This window comes from Amphiprion ocellaris, chromosome 21 (assembly GCF_022539595.1).
Source record: "Amphiprion ocellaris isolate individual 3 ecotype Okinawa chromosome 21, ASM2253959v1, whole genome shotgun sequence".
In the NCBI taxonomy this organism is placed as follows: domain Eukaryota; kingdom Metazoa; phylum Chordata; class Actinopteri; family Pomacentridae; genus Amphiprion; species Amphiprion ocellaris.
The window spans coordinates 18,037,906-18,064,610 of NC_072786.1; the positions used below are offsets into that span (position 1 = coordinate 18,037,906).

General features: G+C 40.2%; 1 protein-coding gene across 11 annotated transcripts in view; it reads left to right on the top strand.

The window, feature by feature from the left end:
- The window catches only part of dennd5b (DENN/MADD domain containing 5B), a 125,846-nt gene that overhangs the window by 81,562 nt on the left and 17,579 nt on the right, over window positions 1–26,705 (top strand). For 6 of the 11 annotated variants that reach the window (XR_008600193.1, XM_055006433.1, XM_035946366.2 and 3 more), the window contains 13 exons: window positions 6,715–6,902; window positions 11,631–12,209; window positions 12,703–12,934; window positions 16,639–16,789; window positions 17,594–17,684; window positions 17,973–18,083; window positions 19,191–19,319; window positions 21,840–21,992; window positions 22,267–22,348; window positions 22,468–22,549; window positions 24,203–24,331; window positions 24,772–24,893; window positions 26,140–26,285. Coding sequence is in view for 10 of the 11 variants with exons in the window: in XM_055006433.1 (XP_054862408.1) it covers window positions 6,715–6,902; window positions 11,631–12,209; window positions 12,703–12,934; window positions 16,639–16,789; window positions 17,594–17,684; window positions 17,973–18,083; window positions 19,191–19,319; window positions 21,840–21,992; window positions 22,267–22,348; window positions 22,468–22,549; window positions 24,203–24,331; window positions 24,772–24,893; window positions 26,140–26,285 (2,195 nt within the window). In the remaining variant the exon portion in view is untranslated. Of the gene's footprint in view, window positions 1–6,714; window positions 6,903–11,630; window positions 12,210–12,702; window positions 12,935–16,638; window positions 16,790–17,593; window positions 17,685–17,972; window positions 18,084–19,187; window positions 19,320–21,839; window positions 21,993–22,266; window positions 22,349–22,467; window positions 22,550–24,202; window positions 24,332–24,771; window positions 24,894–26,139; window positions 26,286–26,705 lie in introns of all 11 variants that reach the window. The other 5 variants (XM_023266087.3, XM_023266088.3, XM_023266089.3 and 2 more) reach the window with 2 other exon arrangements.

Here is a 26,705-nt window from a genome sequence, read left to right on the forward strand (position 1 = left end):
GCATTGTCTTATTTTTCTCATTAAATCTCTGGCAGCGTAGAAAACACCCCATTTGGACATGTCAGCAAGATTTTTAAAAACGGAATTTCCTTGGAGGAGGTCTTTCAACAATTGCTTCACTTATTTGTTTGTGTGAAGTAGGGTTATGCCCTGTGTTTAACATCCCTGAACATAATCATCCTTATTTTATATTTCATTAATATGTGATGTATTTTAATGTTCAGGAAGCTTTATTTCAGTGCCAGCTTCCACTATACTATGCAGGAATACTTGTTTACCTTAGCTCATCCTAACACAGGTAGAAGTATATAAAATGAGTAGATTTTTAAACATCAAAATAATCTTTTACATACTGGGTATTTTACACAGACAGTGAACAATTTAACAAAAAAAGGAAATAAACTGTTACTGTATTGTAGGACTCTTGTCTGCTGAACTTACGTATTGTTGGAAAATGTTGAGAGGCAGTCTCTGTAGATCAACAAAAAAGAGCAGCGCCACGTCTGCTCCTGTCTCATTCCATCATCCTTTCATGAAAAAGGGTCTCTGTTTTATTCATCGCCATCAAAGGCAGCCAGTCCAGGAGAGGAACAACCTCATGGGTGAAAAATATCCTAGTTTTTTTTAAGTGTTCATCATTTCCCACAGGGAATCACTGCTGGCAGTTAGCCTGTGCTCTAACTGTTGACACGTCTATCCAAATGAGCCCTAATTTCTTTGTAATGAGAGGGATTTAAAAAAAAAAAACCTGCACAAGGACTCATTTTGCTGCAGGCAAATAATGAAAGGGTTCAGTTCTGGAGAAATATGGAGAACATCCCTAGATGTTAATGAGGCTCTGCTCTGCCATATGTTCCAATACTCATCCTGATCAATCACCAGCCAATTACACCATGACAGATAGAGGCATCGTCTAACCCCAAAACCTGTCCTTCTCACACTTACTGGCTGTGACAGGTAAGGAAGATAGTGATGGGCGAGTGTTCCCTCCACTTATTGGGCATAGCAGGGGATAGGGGTGGGACATTTCACTGCATTAAATATTTGGTAATGAGTGTAGGTAACTTACATTTCTGGCAGGTGTGTCACCTTGGCAGAGGGAACTAATATTAGTTCCCTCTGTGACTTGTATATACAAGTGCTGCTCAAAAAAACTGTGAACATTGTGAAATACCGTGACATTTTCCATAAGTTATTTAAGAGTCAAACTTTAATATATTCTCACACTGTTACACAAAAAGTGAAACTTTTAATATATGATAATTATGGCTTATAGTTCATGACAATCATGTTTGTGCCAGAGTCCAGTAAGTGTATTAAATGGGCCCTATTTAAATTGGCTCAGAGAAGTCAGCAGCTGTCAGTTGTAATCACAAAAAGTTAAGAGGTCATGCCACTTAAAACTAATTTTTAACGCAACTTTCTACATCACCAAAGCTTTTATTTCAAGTTACTGTATGTATATTTTTGACCCAGCAGATATAGTCATATTTCCAGTGGTCCTATAATAAATTAATGAAAGAACCAAAATGTATGATTGTTTTTTTGTGATAAAGGCCCAAGTCACGAGTCATTTCATCATAGAAAATTAGAAGCTGTGTGACTCATTGGAAACACATGCCATGACAAGGTTGTAAAGAAAGCACAAGCATAAACACAAGTGTAACAGTTGCTGGATGGTAGCAACTTCACAGACAAGTAAAGGCTGTTGAAGCAACCTACTGAGTTTCCCCAGTGATAATCATTCTTCAAGAGTGTGTAAATCAACACTTTAAGGAAATTTCTTTATCATGTTAAATTGTCATAACCTGTCTTGACCTTCAAACAACAGACACAACACTCAAATGACATCTTACCTCTGTAATATACTCACTTTCCCCATGGGAGGGCTCTGTTTGATTTAATGCATTTTTTGGCTGTTCAGTGTATATAGTTTGTCATTTGAAGTGTGTGTTTTATCAGTCCAGTTGACTAGTATTGACCAAGGTTTTTTACACAGTAGTGGTGATTTTTTTGGTTTGTTTCCTTAATTTGTCTTGGGATGAGATGCTTCTCTTAAGTAGCTTTAATTTCTTTGTGATTTTACCTTACTAGCAGTAACATTATCATGCTGCAGTTATAGATCAAATAATGTCAGCTGTTTACCACAAATTTGCTCAGTTCTTCCCCTGTGAGACTAAGCTGCAGGTTGTTATCAGTCACTGATGCACTGTTACAGTTTCACAATGACTCGATGTGTCCCATCCTGTTTTCTTAAGCACATAACAGCATCACAAACAAGAAGCATCCCTTAGCCCTACCTCTGCTGGGGCTTTCTGCAGTGCTGTGCTTTTCCATATCAGATTTGTTTCTTTTCACATGATCACTTGTTTATGCACCTATCACAGGTGCTTGTACTTGTCATGTTTCAAAAGGAGTTTTTTTGTAACGTAGTCAGTGTTGTCAAAGATGAATTGCCCCTTTTGAAAGGAGCATCTATGACAATTTTTTCTCTCTAACAAAAATGATAAATTAGTTCAACTCAGTGCAGCACGAGGAGAAAATAAAATCAGTCACTGTTAAATTTCTTTCCTCTTCATCTTCTCGATTTTCCACGAGGCCTCTCTGTGTGAGTTTCATGTGTGTCTGTGAGGAAAGGGAAAAGAGCGATATTAATGAAGTGTAACAGAATATCACTTAGGAGAAGCACTTTTCATGATATGTCAGATTAAAACAGTGTTTTATGAAGTGTTAATGAAGCTGGCTGAAATGCTGTGACTATACTTATCCTGTTGTGATGTGAGCATGAAGGGAAACAGGTAGGACGGAATATGCTGTAACATGTAGAAGAAACTGAAGTGTCAATCAAACTTCTTCACTGCAGTTCCCACAGAAAGTCATGTTTAGGAGAAACTTTGAACTTGTTCAGACTTGATAGATACAAAGCAAATACAGACATTCACCTACACGCCCCCTGTTTGGATCTCTGACTGGCCTCTCCTCTGTCAGTGTGGTGTCGATGTCAAGTCTCGTGGTACAAATGAAACACTGAGATGGAAAGATAGCTAACTACAGAAAAAGAAAAGTATAGAAGGAAACAGGAACTCAGAAAACCTTGAATTTGTTGTATAGAAAGCCATCTTAATCAAGTTTCAGTAACAAAGCTAACAGCTGTACTGCTCCAGCAGTTACATGCTCTGAGGCTGTGCTGCAGTTTTAATTTTTTTATTTTATTCATTTGTTTGATCAGGGACCATGCAATTATCATAGAACACATAGAACTGATGCATTACATATAGAGTACTCAGAGCTAAATGCTAACATGCTCATAGTGATAATGTTAGCATACTAATGCTTAACAGACGTAATATTTGGTTGTCATCGTTGTGTAGAGTTTTGCATGCAGATATTTGCCAAGTAATTTTAAGACAAAACTATGGCTGGGTATGGCAACAGGCAAAATTTTAATATTTAGGGAATCACCAAGTTATTGCAATTATTCTCATGCAGTCGTGCTAATTTAGTATATACAGTATACACTACCAATCAAGAGTTTGGACACACCTTCTCATTTAATGTTTTTTCTTTATTTTCATGACTACATTGTAGATTCTCACTAAAGCCATCACTGTAGGCACTTCCCGGAGAAGCTGAGCACTTGTTGGCCATTTTGCCTTCACTCTGCAGTCCATCTCATCCCAAACCATCTCAGTTGGGTTTAGGCCAGGTGACTGTGGAGGCCAGGTCATCTGACAAAGCACTCCATCACTCTCCTTCATGGTCAAATAGCTCTTACACAGCGTGGAGGTGTATTTGGTGTCATTGTACTGCTGAAAAATAAATGATGGTCCAACTAAACACAAACCAGATGGGATGGCATGTCGCTGCAGGATGCTGTGGTAGTCATGCTGGTTCAGTGTTTCTTCAATTTTGAATAAATCCCCAACAGTGTCACCAGCAAAGCAGCCCCACGCCATCACACCTCCTCTTCCATGCTTCACGATGGGAACCATGCAAGTAGAGAGTTCACCGTTTCTGCATTGCAAAAAAACACGGCGAGTGGAGCCAAATAGTCTAATGTCCATTCCTTGTGTTTCTTGGCCCAAACAAATCTCTTCTGCATGTTGCTTTTCCTTAGTAGTGGTTTATTAGCAGCTATTTGACAATAAAGGCCTGATTTGCGCAGTGTCCTCTGAGCAGTTTGAGATGTGTCTGCTACTAGAACTCTGTCATTTATCTGGGCTCTAATCTGAGGTGCTGTTAACTTGCGATTTCTGAGGCTGGTGACTCAGATGAACTTATCCTCAGCAGCAGAGAAGACTCTCAGTCTTCCTTTCCTGGGGCGGTCCTCATGTGAGCCAGTTTCATCATAGCGCTTGATGGTTTTTGCGAGTGCACTTGGGGATACATTTAAAATTTTTGCAATTTTTCAGACTGACTGATCTTCAGTTCTTAAAGTAATGATAGACTGTCATTTCTCTTTACTTAGCTGGTTGGTTCTTGTCATAATGTGGACTCAAACAGTTGTCAAATAGGGCTGTCAACTGTGTACCGAACCTGACTTCTGCACAACACAACTGATGGTCCCAACCCCATTAAGAAGGCAAGAAATTCCACAAATTAACGGGTGACAAGGCACATCTGTGAACTGGAAATCATTTCAGGTGACTACCTCATGAAGCCCATTGAGAGAAGGGCAAGGGTTAGCTGTCATCAAAGCAAAGGGTGGCTACTTTGAGGAATCTGAACTATAAAACATATGTAGAGTTATTCTACAATTGTTTCTTTGCAACATAATTCCATATATCTGGCCTCATAGTTTTGATGTCTTCAGTATGTATCTGCAATGTAGAAAGTGTTGGAAATCAGCCTATCCTACAATTAATAGACAAAAATAAAGATCTATGGGTCAGGCTGTTTCCTCCAATTCTTTTAATAGAGTAGTCAGGATAGTTCAATTCAGGTCAAAAGAGTCTTTATTACACCAAGATTGAATGTGCAATACAGAGCTCTGGGTCTGAATGCCTTTCCCTAACAGACAACAAGTGTTCAGTCAGTTCAAGCAGAATCAGACTGCCTACTTCTCCCTGACCCAGTGTTTTTATAATCTAACAGAGTTGCATACTATCTAGGTCACGTTGTCTTGACACGTAGTGCGGGTTCCAGGTCCTCTCCTCTGTAGTATCTGATGATGCACTCCCTTGGCATCAGGTCCTCTTCTGTTTCCTGCAATACAAGTCTAATCTGCACAACATCCAGAATTCAACCAATCATTCGTCTCTATCCGCTAACTGTCAGTGTCGTTTTGCAGACGTCAGTACTATCAGACTGTGCTTGTACTAAATGTCAAAGTATGAAGTGTCTGTATATCAAAAAGGCACATTGTTAAGCAATCAAAGGCAGATAATATGCGATTCTTGAGGCATCCTAAAACTATTCTAAAATAAGGCATAATAAAATCATTCTTAAGTATAATGAGAGCATTTTATGCACCAATATCCCACAAAAGTAGTAAAAGAAAAATATATATATATATATAGTGTGTGTGTTTGTATATGTATGTATATACATACATATATATAATGCATCTTTAGTAAAAGTGTACACACAGATGATGACCATTGTACTAGACAGAATGAAAGGAAATGACAAAAGGGGAGCACACACTCAGCGAGTGGCTGATTGAATAAACTGGTATCACTCGTTCATGTTTTATTATTTTTTTTCTTTCTTTTTTTCCTTTTCCTTGAGGTTCTGCAGGCTTTCCGCTGTGACCATCATAATATCATCTGATGAAACTGCTGCTTGTCGCAATACTAAAGCCAGCTTGCAACCACTGGCCTTAGGAGAGGGAATACTCTCAGACATACACACACATGAAAACGTGATTGAAAAGAATTTATCAGAATGCAACTCCTCTGGCTTTCAACTCAAAGTTACTCTCAGATTCAATTTGAATCACTTGATTAAGTCATTCCTGCACATCTATACTCTCACTATATGTACTTATGTCTTTCATAAGTCTCTTATTCTGTCTCCCCCACTCCCTCTGATCAGTTCAGTCAAGTTTATTACAGTAAAGTCATCCTTATATAGATGAGGGCAACAGCTAGCAACTTTGTGTAATAATCTGAATATATCATTCCTTCTCTTTCTTACTTTATTGGTAGAATGAAATCATTCCTGTATTGACAGTGATATTGCAAAACACAGTTTCATTAAATGCAATTTAGCCCTTAATTTCAAGAGTAGGCATGAGAGGTTGTTATTATTGTTGGTATTATTACTACCCTATGCAACAGAGCTCCATTTTTGTCCAAAAGCTTGTAAAAGCACATCTATGCAGCCACAGTCTAGCACTAGGCGACATGTTCAGAAATCCAATATCTCAGATTATTAGAATATTGATCGTATAGGATGGTACAGCTCAGCATACATTTAGCACCATTATCGTGTATCCCAGAGCTACCTTTAAAATTCATTCGTACTTGACTGTTTATTCAAAATCAGTCACTAATGTAACTGAGTGACCTTCTCAACTGTTTCTTTTTAGTTAAACCAGACTGATATAACTGAGGTGTCAAAGACATAAAACATTTTGAACTTTAAAAGACTTCCTCTGTGTTTTTTCCCTCCAGTTTTTGTCAGATATGCAATAAATGAAACTGGATGACTTGCAGATTGCCACTTTTGGCTCATTCCTCATATAATCATGATTCTTTGTGTATGTCTTAGACTACCAGCGGTTGATGACTGTGGCAGAGAGCATCACCACCTTGCTGTTTCCCTTCCAGTGGCAGCATGTTTATGTTCCAATCCTGCCAGCCTCCCTCCTTCACTTCCTGGATGCTCCTGTCCCCTACCTGATGGGCCTGCAGTCCAAAGAAGGCACTGACCGGTCCAAACTTGAGCTTCCTCAGGAGGTACAGTACCAGACTGTGTACAGTTAAAAATGTGTGTTTAGCAAGACAAAATCTACACCGTTTTTAATATCAGTGAAAACTATGATCCTTACAAACGTCACTGAAGATCTCATTTCAATCTTGGAAAAACAATTCTTAACCCCTAACTTCTCAAAATTAGTCCAACAGGCATTGGTTCATTCCTCGCTAGTGAGTTTTAATAATGGGTATGACTCTGAAACTCTGGTTGTAAAATCAAAATTTACAAATGAGTAGCAAATCAAATTTAAAAGCACTGTTAGTAAGATGTTTTTTCAACAAATGCCTCCAGAAAAGCTTTTGTTCCCCTCATCATACCTATTCTTAGTGTTTGGAACTTTACCAAAGTGATGACCAGTGTTCTTCTAAAAGATGTTTCCTCATTTAGTGTTTTGATAATGGTGATATAGAGAGCTGCTCAACATGCCTCATAGGTGTTCAGTTGGATTGACAATAAAGGTTGACAAGTAATGAAGTAGACTTCGTCAAGTGCTGTGCTTAAGTACAGTTTTGACATACTGCACGGTCTAGAGCAGCATTTCTTTCTGTTTAGCCAAAATGATTCAGTAAAATACAACTTAAAGATTATTCCATGACTCATGACTGCAAGTTCTCCATTTTCATGCAGAGCATTTTTGTAATAATACATGTGGACTTTTACTTCAGTACTACTTTTAGAATATTGTATTGGTACATTTACTTGAATAAATGACCTGAGTCCTGTTTTGATCCTTGCAGGTACTGTGGTTTAAAAATTGAATTCTGGGCCTCAATGTAACACTTACTACAAGTGTGAAATAAGAATTTTAGCTTGACTTGGGGTTTGGATTAGCCAAGGCTCAAAGAAATGCAATTGTGAAAAGCCTTTGAGTTGATTTGGATTTTTACATTAGGACTCTTTGCTCAGAGTATAATGCTTGTGAATGAAGTTGGGATCAGGTTTAGACTCTGATAAGGGTCGGTGAGTGTACAAAGTACAATAGAAGACTCCTACAAGAATCATAAAATACATAGCATTTTGCAGCCAGGACTGCTGACAATACGTTGTCCAAGGCTAAAAGTGAACAATAACACCAACACTAACACATGCACACACATTAGGCAGACTACTAAGCTCCTGTTCAGACAACAGGAAATTACAAAGAACACCTGTCTGTTCTAAATGACATTGTGTACCTTGTCTAGCCTCACACATGCACACACACACACACACACACACACACACACACACACACACACACACACACACACACACACAAATCCATCAGACCTTTTCCACGCAGACATTTTGACTTGTCAAAGGAGAAAAAGAGCACAGGAAATCAATTTCACTATTGATTGCTCTATTCCATCAAGTGTCCCAGTAAGCCATGATAATAAGCCAGCATGTATAGTAGCACAACTTTGAAGTCTACTCAGCTGAATGGAATGCAGCCATTTTTAATGACATTAGTAACACCTTGGCTTTTCCTGCCAGCTGAATGTATGCTGTGAAAACGGTCTGTTGTAAAGTGAATTACCTGCATTCATGTACAAATTCAGCTCAAGGCAAAGTGGATCAGAAGTGGACTGTCTTTGTGACTCCATTCTTCCTGCCTTTTTATTTCAGCCCCAGTCAGACAGTCAGAAGGTGAATGATGGTTCTAAACCAGTGTTTAGTGTTCAGTTAATATGAATGTGTGTATTCATGTGTTAAGGCGAGATAAGGCCCTGACAAAGCGGAACATCCAGGCTAGCCAGCTTCCGGCTTTGCTTACATCCCACACGATTCCCAGTGCTCATTAATCCGGCACATTCCATATGAATGCTAATTATCCCAGCCAGGACAGGATGCTGCTACAGAGCGCACACAAGCCACCGCAGCCTATTCCCCCCACCCAGGAAAACCCGCCTTAAAGGATTGGAGAATCTCTATGTTTCTAAATGATCCTTTAAAGTAGTGTTGACTTAGAAATGGGCTCATGACGAAAGAATGGCTGAAAGGGATAGTTCGGGATTTTTGACATGAATCTCTATGGCATCCCTATCATTAGTAACGTACACTCTCACTGTCTTACCCCCGACAGTGTCCCGTGAGCCGAGTTCTGGTCCGGTTCTGGTCGCGGCGAAAGTAGTCCGGCAGGTTTCCAGGGTCACTTAAATAAAACGTATTTCTTCTAAAAACAGCATGTGTTCAAAAGAGTGATTTATTTGCATCACAAAACCCATTTCCACGAAAAAGTCACACCACGTAATCACTTGGCACTACTTCCTGTCCCGTCGTATCAATGCGCGCTGCCGTAAGCCCACCCCGCGGCTACCTGTTTCACTTTGTTTATTACTCAGGGCGATCAGAACGATAGACTACCATGTCTGAGTTCCCTCAGAGCTACGTCCATCACTGGAAAGCGATGAAATCCGTGACAAGATCCAGGCACATCTTTATTGCTGCAGCCTGGGTAGTCACAAGTCCGCCCCATTTATCATATAATATGTAAAAATGTTTGGTTTCTAACTTGTAACTAAGCTGATAAACGTGTCGGTCTACCGCTCTCAAACTTAGCCTGCTCGTTAGCGTTGTTGATATCAACATATGTACGCAGCAGTCAGCTGGAGGACAGCGCGCATTGATACGACGGGACAGGAAGTAGTGCCAAGTGACCAGAACTCGGCTCACGGGACACTGTCGGGGGTAAGACAGTGAGAGTGTACGTTACTAATGATAGGGATGCCATAGAGATTCATGTCAAAAATCCCGAACTATCCCTTTAAAGTTAAACAGAGAGACAATGATGATAAAGGGGGAAATATGGATGTAGCTGGAGAATTAATGCCAGACAGGGTTTGTCTTTTTTAACTCTTCTTTCATACAAAGTTTCTGTTCTTTACCTGATTTGTAATGATGTTTGTATGACTGGCTCATGCAAACAACGTCACACTGTTATCAGGATATTTTCTTATTTTTCTCTTCCAGCTCTTTGCCTGAATATATAAAAGTATTGCTAATGGTCTTTAAATCCAAACTAGGTCAGTCTTTCTAGAGGGAGAAATGTTTGCAGAATTTGAGTTCATCCAGCAAGCTTTTTTTAAAAAAAAAAAAAATCTCTTAACCAAGGGGATGCCCTTCTGTACTGCTATCTTATAGAAGCTATCCTATAGAAGCTTAGGTTGATCTCTGAGAATATGCTGTTATCACATACTGGTGTTACGATTTCTGGGAGGCTAAGGCACAGGAAAGAGATGGAGACAGGTAGGTACAGAATAAGCTGTTTATTGACAAGGAAAATATTTATAGGCTGGAACCGGATGACTCTACTGGAAGTGAATCAACTATGGAAGTAAACCAGTAAGAGTAACCTAATATTGCCTCTAGAGGCTGGCGGACAAAACAACATATTTAGAAACAAGGAACTAACCCACAGCAGGTATCACCTGGGCAGGGAAGACAAAATAACTCAGGATAATTCTAAATATGAACTCTGAAACAGGAATAACAAAGCTAGAAATCAGATACGCTACAACGAAGGAGTGACTACACTCACCGAAATATTCAGAAACCCAACTAGAGAACTCTGGGGATAATAATAACCTCCGCTAATCAAAGAAACTATTCTACAAAACTGGCGTACTAGATGAAAATACTAATGAGTAACTACACTCATCGAGAAACACAGGAAACAACCAATGATCAACTAGGAGAACTAGACTAACCTGAAGCAGAGGGAGAACTATAAACAAAGCTGGCGTACCAAGCAGAAATACTAAAGAGTGACTATACTCACAGAGAAAACAACCAGTAACTACTGGGACAACTATACTAACCTGGACTAGAAAACAAACTACAAGCGAAGCTGGCGTACCAAGCAAAACGACTAAAGAGTGACTACACTCACCGAGAAACTCGAATGATATTTACAGAAACTATAATACAAAATAGCACTAGTCTGAACATGCACGGACTGTGACTTAGCTGAAGGCACTAGGCAGGGAAAGACTGGTGGGAAAAGGGAATGTCCACGAGGGAAGAATGGTTTGGAGAAGGATGGGGCTTGTGGCTGATGGTCAGAGGCTGCGATGGCAGGCGTGCAAGAGAAGGAAGTCATCAGAGGTGGATAGATGAACCAGGTGAGCATCCAGGAGGGAAACTTGGTTTGGGAGTTGAGGGTGGCAGATTGGCGGATTGTGAGTACCAGGAGGACAGGAATGGATTGTACTCGAACAGGTGGCAGTCCAGACTAGGAGAAACAGAAACACAGGTTACAGAGGTTCTTCAGGCAACAGAGGCTGGACAGAATGAGTCAAAGACTGACTAGTATCATTCAAAGATCCGGCATCGAGTGATAAGTGGCGTCTGGTTATATTGTAGAGGAGTAGAATGCTGATTGGCTCCAGTCCACCTGCCGCCACAGCCTCTATGCCAAGCACACCTAAAAAGGAAAACAGAAGGGAGGGGGAAGGAGGAGCCCTATACAGAGCCTGCAGCAGCAGGTCTGACAACTGGCCTACATTCTCTGTACTCTACATCTCCCAATCTCCATCAAACCACCTAAAACCAATCTGTCCTCAGTATGCCTCCTGATAATATCTGCCCCAGCTCGCTGCTTATGCTGTCAACAGCTCACAGAGGATACTTTTGTTATGTGGGAAATGTGCTTCATAGTAATGTCAATGCTAGAAATGTTTTGTCTTTAAAGCTCTGTTTTGTAATCTTAATACCTTTCCTTTCCCCAGGCCAACCTGTGTTTTGTAGACATTGACAACCACTACATCGAGCTTCCAGAGGACTTCCCATGGTTCCCCAACAAGTCTGAGTTTATTCAGGAGCTCCGCGAGGTGCTGTTGAGCTTTGGCATAACTGACAACACAGGGGCCCCACCTCGAACCCGCTCCAGTCCCAGCAGCACCCCATCTACCCCGGGTAGGGAGCGCAAGACCACCGCTTTCCGTCAGCTGGAGGATGACGGGCGTAATGGCAACCTGGCAGGAGAGGAGCTGACCGTATTAGAGCTGCTACAGGGAAACGCTACACTGGAAAGACTGCAGGCGCTGACTAAACGCACAGGGGTGACTGTGGCCCGCGTGGAGGCCCTCAGGGCTGGAGTCAAACCTCAGGACACTGAAGAGCAAAGGGGCCGGACAGCTGCCGAAGAGGAGGAGCTAAGGAATGCCAAGCTAAATGTTCAGCTGAGGGAGGTGTTCGCCAGCCGCTTCACCACCATGTTTGCAGACTACGAAGCCTTTGTCATCCAGAGTGCCCCTGATCTGGAGTCCTGGCTCACCAACAGAGAGCAAATGCACAACTTTGACAAGGTGAAACAATCTGAATCAGCTTTAATTGCAAAGTACGTACACAACATACAAGGAATTTGTTTTCAGCTGTTGATGTCACCCTAGGAATATGGAAGAGAATAATAAAAAATAAGGAAACTATAGAAAGCGAAACAGGGAGGAAAAAAATCAATCACACACAAATACACCGTGTGCAGTGTCTTTATAGTCTAACTATAAATTTCCTAATGCTCAGAGTTAACAAGTAGAATTGGAAAATGATCATGTGAATAGTTATTAGATTGTGCGTGTAACACTAGAAAACAAACTCAGCTTTAATATTGTGTTCCTGCAAGGTTAATTATAACCTGTATTCAGAGATGTGTAGGGATGGTAATTGATAGTATTTGCACAATATATGGCGTGAATGACAATTGTGAAACACAATCTACTACAGAGTATTGAAAATACATCTGGCTGTTGTCAATAGAATAGAATTTCAAATTTACCAGAACACTTGTTTTTCTACCTCAAGGCTTCATTCCTGTCAGACCAGCCAGAGCCCTACCTTCCTTTCCTGTCCCACTTTATTGAGACGCAGATGTTTGCCACCTTCATTGACAACAAGATCATGTCCCAGTGGGAGGAGAAGGAACCTCTGCTCCGCGTCTTTGACGCTCGCATTGACAAGGCCCGCCTCTACAATGTCCGTGTTCCCAGCCTCCGATCCTCTAGCTATCAGAAATGCTCCATCCTTAAGGAGTGTGGTAAGCTTCACAGGGAGAGGCACGTGCACACATTTGTATGATTCATTTTTTTGGAAACATTAACATTGGATTAAAATTGAAGCAGTAGTGTTTGGAGAGGTACAATCTGCACGCGGCACATGTCTCTCTATCCTTCGGAGCGTGCCATCCATCCATTAGCCGAGGTCAGTTAGGGTTTACTGTGCAATTTAAAAACGCACACAAACACTCAAGATCAACTGCCTTGCCTTCCTTTCTATTCCTCCTTACCTACTTGTCTCATTTATCATGTGGAAACAGCTCATCTCTCCTCAGTGACCAGAAAAGCCTACTCCTCATTCCCCTGCATCCCAGCACAGCAAACACTCCATCACGCTCTCTCATACACACAAACACAAGCACACGCTCTCTGACACTGTGTTACTGTAGAACTGTTTGGTCAGGTCTTTTTCTTAATTTCTCAGTTAGTGCTGTTTGGGTTTGTCTTTATTAAGCTTTTAATTGGTGCTGAATGTGCTGTGTGAGGCAGGAGGTCAGACCCAGGGCTTACTCAGACTGTTGAAGGCCAACAGACTTCAGACTGTTCACAAAAATAGCACAATGGTAAGAGTTGGTATAAATTCTCTTTGGGAATGTCACTTTTTTGTTAGTGTTTATTAATGCAAATTGAACCCAGACACGGGAGTTTGTTTTTAAGGTTTTTTTTTTGTTTTTTTTTTTTTTAGCATTTTTTGCTTTTATTCAGAAAGCGCAGTATAGACAGACAGGAAATATGAGGAAAGAGAGCAGTACATTAAGGCAGAACCAGGGACTCTGTTAATTACCTTTGGGATACATTGTGCACTGCAACCCAGACAGGAGATTGTTTTTGATCTTTTCATCTCATCTCAGATTATTTCACCCAGATCAGTTTCCTGCATACTCTTTATTGCTTTTTGTGTGTATTCGTACATATGATGTCTGTCTGTGACCTGCACTACTTCTTGCTAATGGGCCGAGCAATGTTCATTGGCGAGGGTGAGCTCATTTGGGGGCGATAGTGCATGTATGAACCCAATTAGTCATACAATACAGCCCTTCCCTCTGCTTGCCCCTGCGGCAACTTGCTCCAATGCCTCAGTTCACTGCTCACTCCACAGCTCATACTAATGCTGCAGCTTCTGTCTGAGGAGTTTAGTCAGATGCAAAACAAGATTAACATGACCCAGACAGTTTGACAACAAGCAGAGTCACTCTAACAAACATCAAATTAGGATGTAGTGTGTTTCCTGTTGGTGCTGTGTGTGATTTTTAAACAGATGAAGTAACCGGGTGAAAAGATGTGAGTCTCTCGGGGGAATGAGGAAGTAATGAATGAATCGGAAACTTAAGAGAGATGAAAGGACAGCATATCTCATGCTGTGATTTATAATGTAAACAATATGTTTTGAAGTCCAGCCAGGTTTCTCTTCTTGGAAAATGAACAGATGTTACAGCGTATTATGGGATAGGGAGTGTGTGTGTGTGTGTGTGCGTGCGTGCGTGCGTGCGTGCGTGTGTGCGTGTGTGTGTGTCCAGTCTTGTTCTTCATTTGCTTTCATGGTTGTCTCTTTGGCTGCATTCACAAACTGCAGCTAACATGCATGCATTGGTTGTCCTGGCTACACCTTTCTTTCATTGCACTTTTGTGCATGTTATCACACACATTGTTTTGTTTGATTGCAACTTCAATCTTGCTTTATTAATTTAGGATATCATTACGTTCTTCATTTCTGTTACAGTTTTTCTCAGTTGCTTTGGTACATTTCTCGAATCATCCTCGACATTTGCAAAACAGTAAGTGCATTTCTCAAAACAATTCGTACAAATAGCAAAACACCATGGATTACATGCAAAGCCAGTCTCATGCTCAAAATCCTTAGTTCATCTCTCAAAAGTAAATATCTGTGTCAAAGAACATGTCAGTGCCATCAGAATGACAAATCCTTGTGCCATTGTGTGTGGATAAGACACTCAAATTGCTTACTCATGTTGTCATTATAACAGTGTACTCTGGAGGGATGTTCTGATGTAAACTATGGCTAAAATTTTGATGACAATGTTGAAGAAATTTCACTCTTAATTCTGCAACGTTTGATGTAGTGGGGTGTTTGTTGGTGTTCTGGCATACGGTGGGCTTACCAACACAGAGCATGAGTCTATGAAGGTAAGCCGACCCAGAGCATTTTGAGAGTACCCCTTTTATAAGGATGTCAGAGCCACCCTCTGACATCCTGATAAAAGAAGGGTAAGGAGGGGGCCGTATGTAAACACAAGGGTGAATAGTGGTTAATTTGCATCTAGTTGGTTGTCAGTAACAGACGGTAAGACAAAAGAACAAAGAGCAATTCAATCACAGGATCTGGCATACAGATACAAATGAAAAGGTGTGACACCAAAAATTAAAGGGGGGGAGGGACAGACAGACAGTAACAAATAAACATAGATTTGGAGATAACCGTGGGAAATGGAATGAATGGGGTGACACTAGTACCAAAAGTGGGCTATTTTCTTCAACAGCTATTGTACATTGTAAGGTACACTTTAGTGTATGTGGGAGATTTATGGCAAGAGACTGGACAAGATTCACATTTACGCTGTGACTGTTTGTACTGTAATTTGTTGACAGACCATGTCATTGCAATACAGAAAGGAAAACAGCACTACATAGCACAGAAAAAAAAACAGAAGTAGAAATGTGAACATAGGACATTCTCCTTAAGGAAAACTGTACATACAGTGCTGTAGGAATTACAGTGCAGTCTTCCTACACCTCCTGATGTTCCTGTCTGTTGGGACACAAGTTCTCATCCACATCACGAATATCTTCTCCTGCATCTTTGAGCGATTTCAGAAAAACTCTAACCCTTCACACATTTCCCTTCGTCAGAAAAAGTCAAGATTCACCTGTGACCAATTTACCAATTCAGGACAGATTTAGAAAAAAAAAGTCTAATGGGAATGTATAGAAACATCCTTGACATATTATGACAACTTGTTCAACCATTTTGCATGTAAAGACTTATGTGATGAATTAATGCCTACATGTTGTGGGGGTGAGACTATTCAACAGAGACCCATTACAATACATTTTGATCAACATGACATAAGCAATTGATAATGTAGGAAACAGCAGAGAATTGTACATAATCGTTTGCATGGATGTACCAAAGCATTTGCAACTTGTTCAAAGAAATGAGAAACTGCTTTTTTGATGTGCACAAGTGACACAATGATGTGAAGATTGAACAAATAGTTTTGAGAATTTCAATTCTGATCTGAGAAATGTACCGAAGCGACTGAGAAAAACTATAAACTGACAGAGACACTCAGTGACCTTGATGTATTATCCTGCATACACACACCACCAGAGGGCAGTTATCGTACAGACAAATTAAGGAGTGGGCAAGCAGCTGAGAACGATAGCAGGACTTCATCTTTGACAATATTTGGGGTTAAGATTTCTTAACACAAGTGAGTCAGCCAAGATATATAAAGTTGGGCACTTGTTTTTGCCAAAAAATCTTGTTTGCAAAATACAGCTGCTTGTCAGGCTTTATTGTTCAAGGTGCCCACCCTCTTCAAAATATAAAGATGCCCTCTGCATATTACATTTTCTTTCTGTAATAACTAACATGGCCCTATGACTGCTACTGAATTATAACCTCTTTGCAATGTTGTCTGAATCTATTCTGTATCCTCTTCAGTTCAGGCCATGGAGCAGCGACTGATGAAGATCGACCACACAGCCATCCACCCACACCTGCTAGACATGAAGATTGGTCAGGGCAAGTACGAGCAGGGGTTCTTTCCAAAACTACAGGCTGATGTGCTCAACACTGGACCCACCAATAACAAGTAAGCACCAGCATTTTACAAAGTCACTATTAAGGCAGCCCTGGTCAGAGTAGCTTTGAGCTTTGAACAGGGCCAAACTAGCTGTTTCTCCCTGCTCCAGTCTTTATGCTAAGCTACGCCAACAGCTTCCTGACTCAAGCTCTGTTGTTCACACACAGATTAGACTGATATCAATCCTCATATGTGGCTCAAAGAGAAAGCTGCAAAAGCTTGCTGCATTGACAAAAGAAACCCTATCCTGTAGTTTTGACACACCCACTCATAAATTCAAGGAAAATTCTTATTAGAATGACATACTGTGCAGTATACTAATTGGACACGAACTGACAGCAGTATTGCCAGATTTTGCACAACTGGTGCAACTGTACAAATGTGAGTTATTGGTTATTAGCTAATTTTGAGTTCTTAATTTTTCAAAGTGTTAAATATAAATTGTCAACCACAGTACAATTTACTTTACCCAGGGGAACATTAGAAATTTCTGCTTTTTTTGTAAAAGTTTAAATCTAATGAACCACCTGCTAATAATAATATCATTACACATTATTAAAATCTCCCACTGTCTCAAACCAAGGAGGATGTAAAACCAAATGTCTTCTGTGAGTTATTCTGCTCTTCCATGGTTACAAATATGTTTTGTTCTCCAAATGGTGAAGTGTTCCTTAAGATGCATTTAACTGATGGATCATGAAGAAGAAATGTTTTAGAAGCTTTCTTTTCTACTTAGAGGAACATCAAATAAATTTTAAGGCGGTTAGGATCTTAACATGAAAGTATTTTAATCACACGGTGTTTGGTGTGCAGGTGGTCTCACAGGACAGCTACAGCTCAGCACAAAAAAGATCGCCACAAGCAACAAACAGAGCATCTGAACCTCGATAACGACCTGAAAGAGGTAGACATCCTCCTGACAGTCATCCTGTACCCTGCCCTCTGAATGCCCCCTCATCTCCTTTGTTCTTGACCAATGTCATGTCTTTATTATTTTTTGTCTCTTCTTCTTTTTGTTCTGTTGCTAAGTTCATGTCAGTTTCTTTCTGAGCTTTCTTTGTTTCATTTCAAGACTTTATGTGCATGCTGCCTTCTGTTTTTTTTTCCATTCTTCTCTTTTGCTTCTGTGCTCTCCTGTCTGCTCGTGTGTCCTGTGCCTGGTGGTTGGGTCGTACTGCTCTTCCTCCATCAGCAGGTGGAGGGCTGTCTGGTCCTGCAGAACTCCATGGCATTTTGGGAGTGGGACAATGCGTCCCCTCCACCTGTCAAACCGCCAAAAAAATCTGCCTCTGCATCCTGCCTGGTATGTGCAGGAGCTGCCTGTGTATTGGAATCCTTTTCACAGACTTTGCATCTACCTCCACCTCCACCTTTACCTTTACACTTTACACTCTTGGCCAGAGTCCCCTTCACTGAAAGTTTTAAACTTTCTTACAGTTCATACCAAGTACTTCTTCTGCAAGTCATCAGTTGTGGATTTGTTTTAAATTGTATTCTATAAGATTTCAGTCTTGGCTGACTAGGAGACACAAGTAATTACTTTGGCAACGATAGTTTAATACTACAGCAAACACTTGTTTGAGCAGCAGCTTTGTAAAAATATAGTCAAAGAGCAGCTGGTATATCAAACATGGATTCTTTTAACAAGTCAGCCACTAATCTAATTCCATGTTGCACAGAGCACAAGTAGTTTTCCAGACAATAGCAGACCATCCCTACATGCTGGAATAGTGTTGTGTGGACAGATGTTTCAATGCACACACAAAAGGGAGAGATGTCAAGCATCTCAAGACTGTTTGGAATGAGGCAATATTTATTTCCCCTTCCCTGGGAAGGAAAATGTCACTCTTATGAATGCTTGAATGACCAGATCCTTGGAATTTCTCTGAGCTGAAAGGTGAAATCTAAAAAGCAGAGGACAGATGTCTTTTTTTTAAAGAAAAACTCTGATCTGTGGCACATTATTTTTAAGTTGTGAAACCTCTCTTATAGCTGCAGGGGGAACACTACTATCCTTCCAGCACACCCCATCACACACCTTTGCAGCAGTCCCCTCCTGTGTAATACTTCTCCCTCTTGACGCACATAAATCCTGTCCTTCTCACATGAAAAAAGTCTGTGTCATAATACACACAATGCAATGCAGTGCAATGATAATTAATTTAGATAATAATCACTCCAACAAGTTGTTACGGTTAGGATAATGGGTTAGTGGATAAAGAGGAACAATTCAGATTTTTGAAATAGCAGCAGTGTGAGTGTGTGTGTGTGTGCTGAGGACTGATGTCTTAACTTTTAGAATATGTGGATTAATACAGGTCCAAATACTGGCAGAAAACTTATAAAAGCGTCGTCATTTTCATTGATATTTTCAAAAGCTCACTAACTGGCTTTGTCTGATCTTCAGAAGTATATGCAGGATGCCCGCAGCCTAGGGAAGAACCTGCGACAGCCCAAACTGTCCGACCTCTCCCCTGCCGTCATCGCCCAGACCAACTGGAAGTTTGTGGAGGGGCTGCTCAAGGAGTGTCGCTTGAAGGTGAACCGACACATGTTGCTGCAAATAGAAATGACTTGTAATTCTTTAGTGCAGTCATTCACTGGTTTTCTGACGCTATTCCTAGTCAAACACACACAGGCTTTGTGGTTCAAACTCAGAATGCTGCTTACATGTTTTACATGTGTTGATTACAAAAGACTCCCATGAGGTTAAAAAAAAGCACCGCCATAAAGGCCTGTTACTGTTATTTACAGAAACGTAATTCAACAGCGGAATCAAACAGAGGAGATGGAGAACAATTACTGTAAAAAACAATATTTTACTAATGTTTTTATCTGAATAGTGTCAGGGGTTCTAAATGGCACAATGTGCTGTGAGGCTGCAGAAAATGAGAAATTACATTTTTTCACATCATTTAAAAGCAGAACCAGAGCATGAGAATGACACAGCCATTCACAGCACATATCAGACAACATAACTTCCAAAAGCCAAAGGATGCTCTTAAAGACTTCAGTTTGTCTAGAATTAAACTTCTTTATCTAAAATGCTAGACCCACTCATCTGTCTGACCATGTCCGACCATTAAACAGTGGTGCTTTGCGCATAGCACACATTATGTTTGCAATAACCACAAACATGTAACCGTGTTTTGCGATTGCTATGCTGAGGAAATTGGGGTTATTTGGTGTAACAATATAGCATAACAAGAGCAGTTGTGTGCACGATATATATGTGGAAAGATGAAATATACACTACCCATCAAAAGTTTGGTAACACATTCTCATTCAGTGTTTTTTCTATATTTTTGCTACTTTCTACATTGTAGATACATACTGAAGACATCAAAACTATGAGGCCAGATATATGGAATTATGCAGCAAGCAAACAATTGTAAAATAACTCTAAATATGTTTTCTATTTTAGATTCTTCATAGTAGCCACCCTTTGCTTTGATGACAGCTTTGCAAACCCTTGCCCTTCTCTCAATGACCTTCATGAGGTAGTCACCTGAAATGGTTTTCACTTCACAGATGTGCCTTGGCAACTGTTAATTTGTGGAATTTCTTGCCTTCTTAATTGGGTTGGGACCATCACTTGTGTTGTGCAGAAGTCAGGTTTGGGTCACAGTTGACAGCCCTATTTGACAACTGTTAGAATCCATATTATGGCAAGAATCAATCAGCTAAGTAAAGAGAAACAACAGTCCATCATTACTTTAAGAAGTGAAGATCAGTCAGTCTGAAAAATTGCAAAAACTTTGAATGTATCCCCAAGTGCACTCGCAAAAAAAATCAAGCGCTATGACAAAGCTGGCTCACATGAGGACCATGAGTCTTCTCTGCTGCAGACGATAAGTTCATCCGAGCCACCAGCCTCAGAAATAGCAAGTTAACAGCACTTCAGATTAGAGCCCAGATAAATGACACACAGAGTTCTAGTAGCAGACACATCAGCTGTTCAGAGGAGACTGACCAATCAGGCCTTTATGGTCAAATAGCTGTTAAGAAACCACTAATTAGGAAAAGCAACAAGCAGAAGAGATTTGTTTGGGCCAAGAAACAAGGAATGGACATTAAACTAGTGGAAATGTGTGCTTTGGTCTGATGAGTCCAAATTTGAGATCTTTGATTCCACCCACTGTGTCGTTGTGCGACGCAGAAAAGGTGAATGGAATGGATGGTCTCTACATGCATGGTTCTCACCGTGAAGCATGGAAGAGGAGGTGTGATGGCGTGGGGCTGCTTTGCTGGTGACACTGTTGGGGATTTATCCAAAACTGAAGGAACACTGAACCAGCGTGGCTACCACAGCATCCTGCAGCGACATGCCATCCCATCTGGTTTGCGTTTAGCTAGACTGTCATTTATTTTTCAACAGGACAATAACCCCAAACACACTTCCAGTGTGTTTGAGGTTATTGTCCTGCTCACTGAGAGAATGCCAAAAGTGTGCAAAGCAGTAATCAAGGCAAAGGATGGCTATTTTAAAAAATGGAAAAATATAAAACATGTTTTGATTTAATTTCACACTTTGTTTACTACATATTTCCATATGTGTTCATTCATAGTTTTAATGCCTTCAGTGAGAATCTACAATGTAAATAGTCATGAAAACAAAGAAAAATCATTAAATGAGTGTGTCCAAACTTCTGACTGATAGTGTATATTAGTCTGCATTGAGACATATTCGAGAATTCTGAGATCTGCTGAGCTGCTGTTATTTGAAATAGTCCATTGTTAAAGTCAAGCTGCAGCTGTTTACTGTTAATAGTTTGCATGTTAAAATACTCATTCTTGCAGTATGCTGTTTATTTGTGGTTTTCATTCATTTATTTACTTCCCATCACAATAAATGACTGGCTATTAGCCAATCAAACTTGAGAGCATTTGTGGTCATTTGGGGGAAAAGTGGATGCCTTTTTTTGACATTAGTTTGCTTTGCTTACAAATAAACCAATATATTTAGGCACGGCTTGTGAAAAGGTATGCAAAATACAAGCTATATGTGCAGTATTAACACTTGTGGTTGCTCTAATCATAAAAATGTATGTGTGACCAGACGAAGCGTATGCTGGTGGAGAAGATGGGCCAGGAGGCGGTAGAGCTGGGCCACGGTGAGGCCAACATCACCGGACTAGAGGAGAACACTCTAATAGCCAGCCTGTGCGACCTACTAGAGAGAATCTGGAGTCATGGGCTGCAGGTCAAACAGGTCAGCACACACACAGAAACAGTTGCACATATTTAAAAACTTCAGCACATATGTTGCAGTTTTTTAAATCAGATTTATAATGAAGCAAATGTGATCCAATCATGCACACAATGACGTATCAGGAATTTGACAATATTTGACATTGGGGCTAAAAAATTATTGCCTGACGAATCCTCTTGGTGTGTGTATAATCTATTGTCTCATGAGAAACATTATCCATCGTTATGTGTGTTTGATGTGACTTTTGGCTTTTTGACACACACTCATCTCTCAGGGGAAGTCAGCACTGTGGTCCCACCTGCTGCACTACCAGGCTCGTGAGGAAAAAATGGAGCAGCAGCACGGCGAATCACCAGGTGACACACATACACACACACACACACACAAACACACACACATATGAAAACACACTGATTCCACTAGCACACATTTAAGTGCTAACAGATTCATCATGTCCTATACTTGTCTTCTGCAGTGTCTAACGTCCCTGAGAGGAGAAAGTCTGATTGTTGTGTAGCGATGCTGTCTCTACATGTGTCTCTCTTTCAGGATATGAGGTATGTGCTGCTGGCCTCTAGTAAAATTAAATGTTATTGTCAGAAACCCTCAGCTTCCAAATATGGAAGAACAAGGTTCTGCTACCTCAAATAATGCAGTATACACTTTGTGTTTGACATAATTCTTAGACCATACGCTCAAATTAACACAGAAGGAAAAAGTAATGAAGCAGTATAGAGACTGTGTTCCCTTGACAACAGGTGCAGCTGTGATTATGTAATTCCAGGGATGTGCACAGGAGTGCAGACCTGAGCAAGAAGTATCCAATGGCCCAAATGCTGACACTGAACTTTAAAGGTTGAATATTTGCATATGAAGTCAACAGAAAGACTTAGATACAAGTGATTTTGCCCAGGGTAGCAAGTTTTCAGTTGCTGGATTGGCAAAAATGGATTTGGTTAGGTTGTTACATGTCAAGCAACTTTTAACACAAGTAGTAGTGGTTTTCTGAATACTTGATACTCAGCTGGTGCACAGGGACCGATGTGAGGCGAAGATACTGTGTGAAAAGAATGTTCATTATTTTCGTTTGGTTCACTGACCAAACTACAGCAGCTGCAGCAGTGACAGTAATGCACAACTCACTGAGGCATTTAAAAGTTAGTCAGAGGTCAGTCAGATCTCAACACACAGACGATGTGTGATACTCATTTTTAAATTGGATGCTCACCAAAGATACCATGATCCCCATGTCCTTCAAAAACAAATTTCCATAAACTTGCATAGAAATCATAAAAAATGTGTTTTTAACTCCTGCCATTGCCTGAGTAGCAGGATGTTTTTATGTTTTCTTCAGTATCAAAGTAGACCAGTAACAGTTGTCAGCATATCCAGTGTTACATAGCAAACAGGAGCTGCTAATAGGGTAGGTCAGCATAATTCCGTTTTCAAAATTTGTATCCCACAGCTTAATGTTATTTACCTCATTATGCTTCCTGTTGACTTGTACGTATATTAATAATAATAATAATAAGAAGAATATGTACACAGATGAAAAATGAATAAATACAGTATGAATACACTGTAAACAACAGCAATATAAAGTGGCTTCTAAAATATATGTAAACGTGCAAGATGCAGCAGTGCAAAAATTGTTGTGCAAATTTTATTATGGCTAGAGATGATGCTGATAATATGATATAAATCCGGTTTATGTTAACATCAGCCAGTGATGCTGTTGTTGTACTGTCTTACAGCAGATGGTATGAATAGGAATACTTCAGTCAAATTTGGCAGCACTGCACAAACATGCTGTACACATGCTGATTGACAGTGTTCCCCTTCAAAAATGTGTTTCCATTTATGAATCTTCTATATTGGTCACACAAACAGTCTGCACACAGACCAGAGCAAAAAGCAGAGCGATAACAGGAAAATACTAGAGAGAACTGAGGTTCTGAGGTCAGTTGGTGGCTTAGCTGAACACATACACACTCCTTCAGGTGCAGTTGTTGTGTTTGTTGCTAGCTAGCTTCCTGCTATATTGGGTGCAAACAAATGAAAAATGGTTCAGGAGTCAACAGTTTGTGAGTATGAAGCAAGGCGGAATTCAATTCACAAATCATATGTTTTCGGCTTCAGCTTATGTGAATCGTGAACCTTCTTTTTTCAGTTGTATCTTCAGTCTGTCCATGTATTATCTGTTTCTTCAGACATATCCAGAACATGTCAGAGATTAAGACAGATGTGGGCCGATCGAGGGCCTGGATCCGTCTGTCTCTGGAGAAGAAACTGCTCTCGCAGCACCTCAAACAGCTGCTGTCGCGACAAGCCTTAACCAGGTAAGCTTTTTCCTAGATGTCACTGATTCCCACATTCAGATGACGCTGTACTAATGTGCACTTGTTTATGTTATTTATAAGGACGGCACACAGCATCAGTGTTACCATTTAGCAGAAAGCTAGCTTTCATCTGACATACCATCTCTGTATTGAAAATGATAGTAATGACTGATTGATGCCTACTGACTATCATAAAGACTTGTTTATGTCCATGACAAATCTCATGTCAGTTCTATGCACACTCTTTCAAGCAAAGTGTTTTCTTGCCAAATAATTATTTGGGAAAACATTGTTTTGTTTTTATGGATGGCAAGTGTGTAATTACACCATAATCTTTTGACTTTTGACTCCCAGACAAACTAATTAGAGACCGTGGACTTGAGCCACAGATGGTTTGTAATATTTGTCTATATTTGAACCTGATCTGACTTTGTCTACAGGAAACTGTACAAGCGTTATGCCTTCCTGCGCTGTGAGGAGGAGAAGGAGCAGTTCCTCTACCACTTGCTCTCGCTTAATGCCGTTGATTACTTCTGCTTCACCAGCGTCTTCACCACCATTAGTAAGTTCTCCATCAGCCTCACGTGATCTCTAAATTCTTTTTCAATTCAATTTTTAATTCAATTTTATTTACATAGCGCCAATTACAGGTCAAATTGTCTCAAGACGCTTTACAGAACCCACGTGCCTTTACAGAACCCATTAGCCACAGTTAATCTTCTCTTGCTTTACTGGGACAGAAACAAGTCACAGGCTAAACATGAGCATGTTCCATAACTCAGGGTTGCCAGAAACGCCAGACTTATTTTAGGTTGTCAGATTATTTTCAGATTTTTTTTAGCTCCCTAAAGCAAATTCAGCACAGTTCAAGCTTGGTTACTTTGGCAAGGCAATGTAGGTTAAAGACTTTAAAAAATCAATCAAATCAAATTTTGTCCTAGACAACACTCAGGTGCCAACTTATTTGTCAATAAAAATAAAGTAGAGCATAAAAGGGCCAGTGTACCCTGAGAAACTGCTTGTTGGACTGTCCTGGAGTCTCAGAAACCCAATTCTCCCTCGACCCTTCTGTTGTCAGGTTAAGGAGGGTTCTGTCCAATCATCTCTGTAGCTTTCTGACACTGACAATCCTACATTCACTTCACTTCGTGCTGTGTTAGGCCAGCTCTGAGAAAGCAAAGGGATGAATTCTCCATTGTAACTGTCTCGACATGGTTTCTTAAGTCTGTGTCTGCAGCATTATTATGAAAAGAAATCACTTGTCTCCTGATGACACCATCAACTAGTAATATGTCTAGATTTACAATTTAAAACTCTAAAATTCATCAGTCCCTTTGTGTAATGAAGCAAGTAAGTAAGTAATGAATATCTAAAGCCTTTCATTCTCACAGAAAATCTTCTGCTTCCGCTCATTTCTTTCTGAGTTACTTACTTGGTGTCAGTTTTGTGATGGATGACGCTAATTATGGATCAATAGCTGGCTCTGCAATTAGTATGAATAAACCATTATAGTATATGTACAATTTAATCTAGAATTTAAAGCACAATGTATTATTCAGCTCAGTAAGTGCTTAGACCCTTTCATTCAGATAAATGAACATGCAGTACCTGCAAACATATACGAAAGCATGGTGATCTCACCTCCTCTGCTCTTCTAACTGATCTGTTACTCTGTTTCCTTTCTGCTGCACTGTGTTTGCCTCAAACTATGATAAAATTGTCCCAGTTAGACAAACTAGACTGAGTCTAATGAGTATGTTAGTGTTTATTTCACTAATCTGGTGCTGATACGTTGTTTGTCCCTCTAGTGATCCCATACAGAGTCGTCATCATCCCTATTAAGAAGCTGAGCAATGCCATGACCACCTCCAATCCCTGGGTGTGTGTGTCAGGAGAGCTGGGAGACTCAGGCATCATGCAGATCCCCAAGAATGTCCTGGAGATGACCTTTGATGTGAGTGCTGTGACCTTTGACAAGCTGAGCACGCCGTCGATCACTAGGATGTGGTGTGAAAGCATTATCTTTTGTCCGTATTTAGAATGTTTGTTTCACTGCCTGTAAAACATTACATGTGCATGCTACTGTAGGAATACTTTGTTCAAAAGAGCAACACAGGCATTTTCATTTGTTGCATTCATTCACCATAAATCAGGTTTATTTTAAATAAAGATAGATGGCAGCTGCTGAAGGTTTTTAAAGGGGACATTCCTGTGATTTTCTGGCAATAATATACTGCTATGATATCAGATATCTGTTAAACATGGTTAAGTTTCAAAACATGAGGTGAACATATTTAAAAATTCTGCCTGCTAGTCAAAATCCCTTGCTTTCATCTGCTCTATACACCTTATTTGCAATGTTACTTCATAGGAC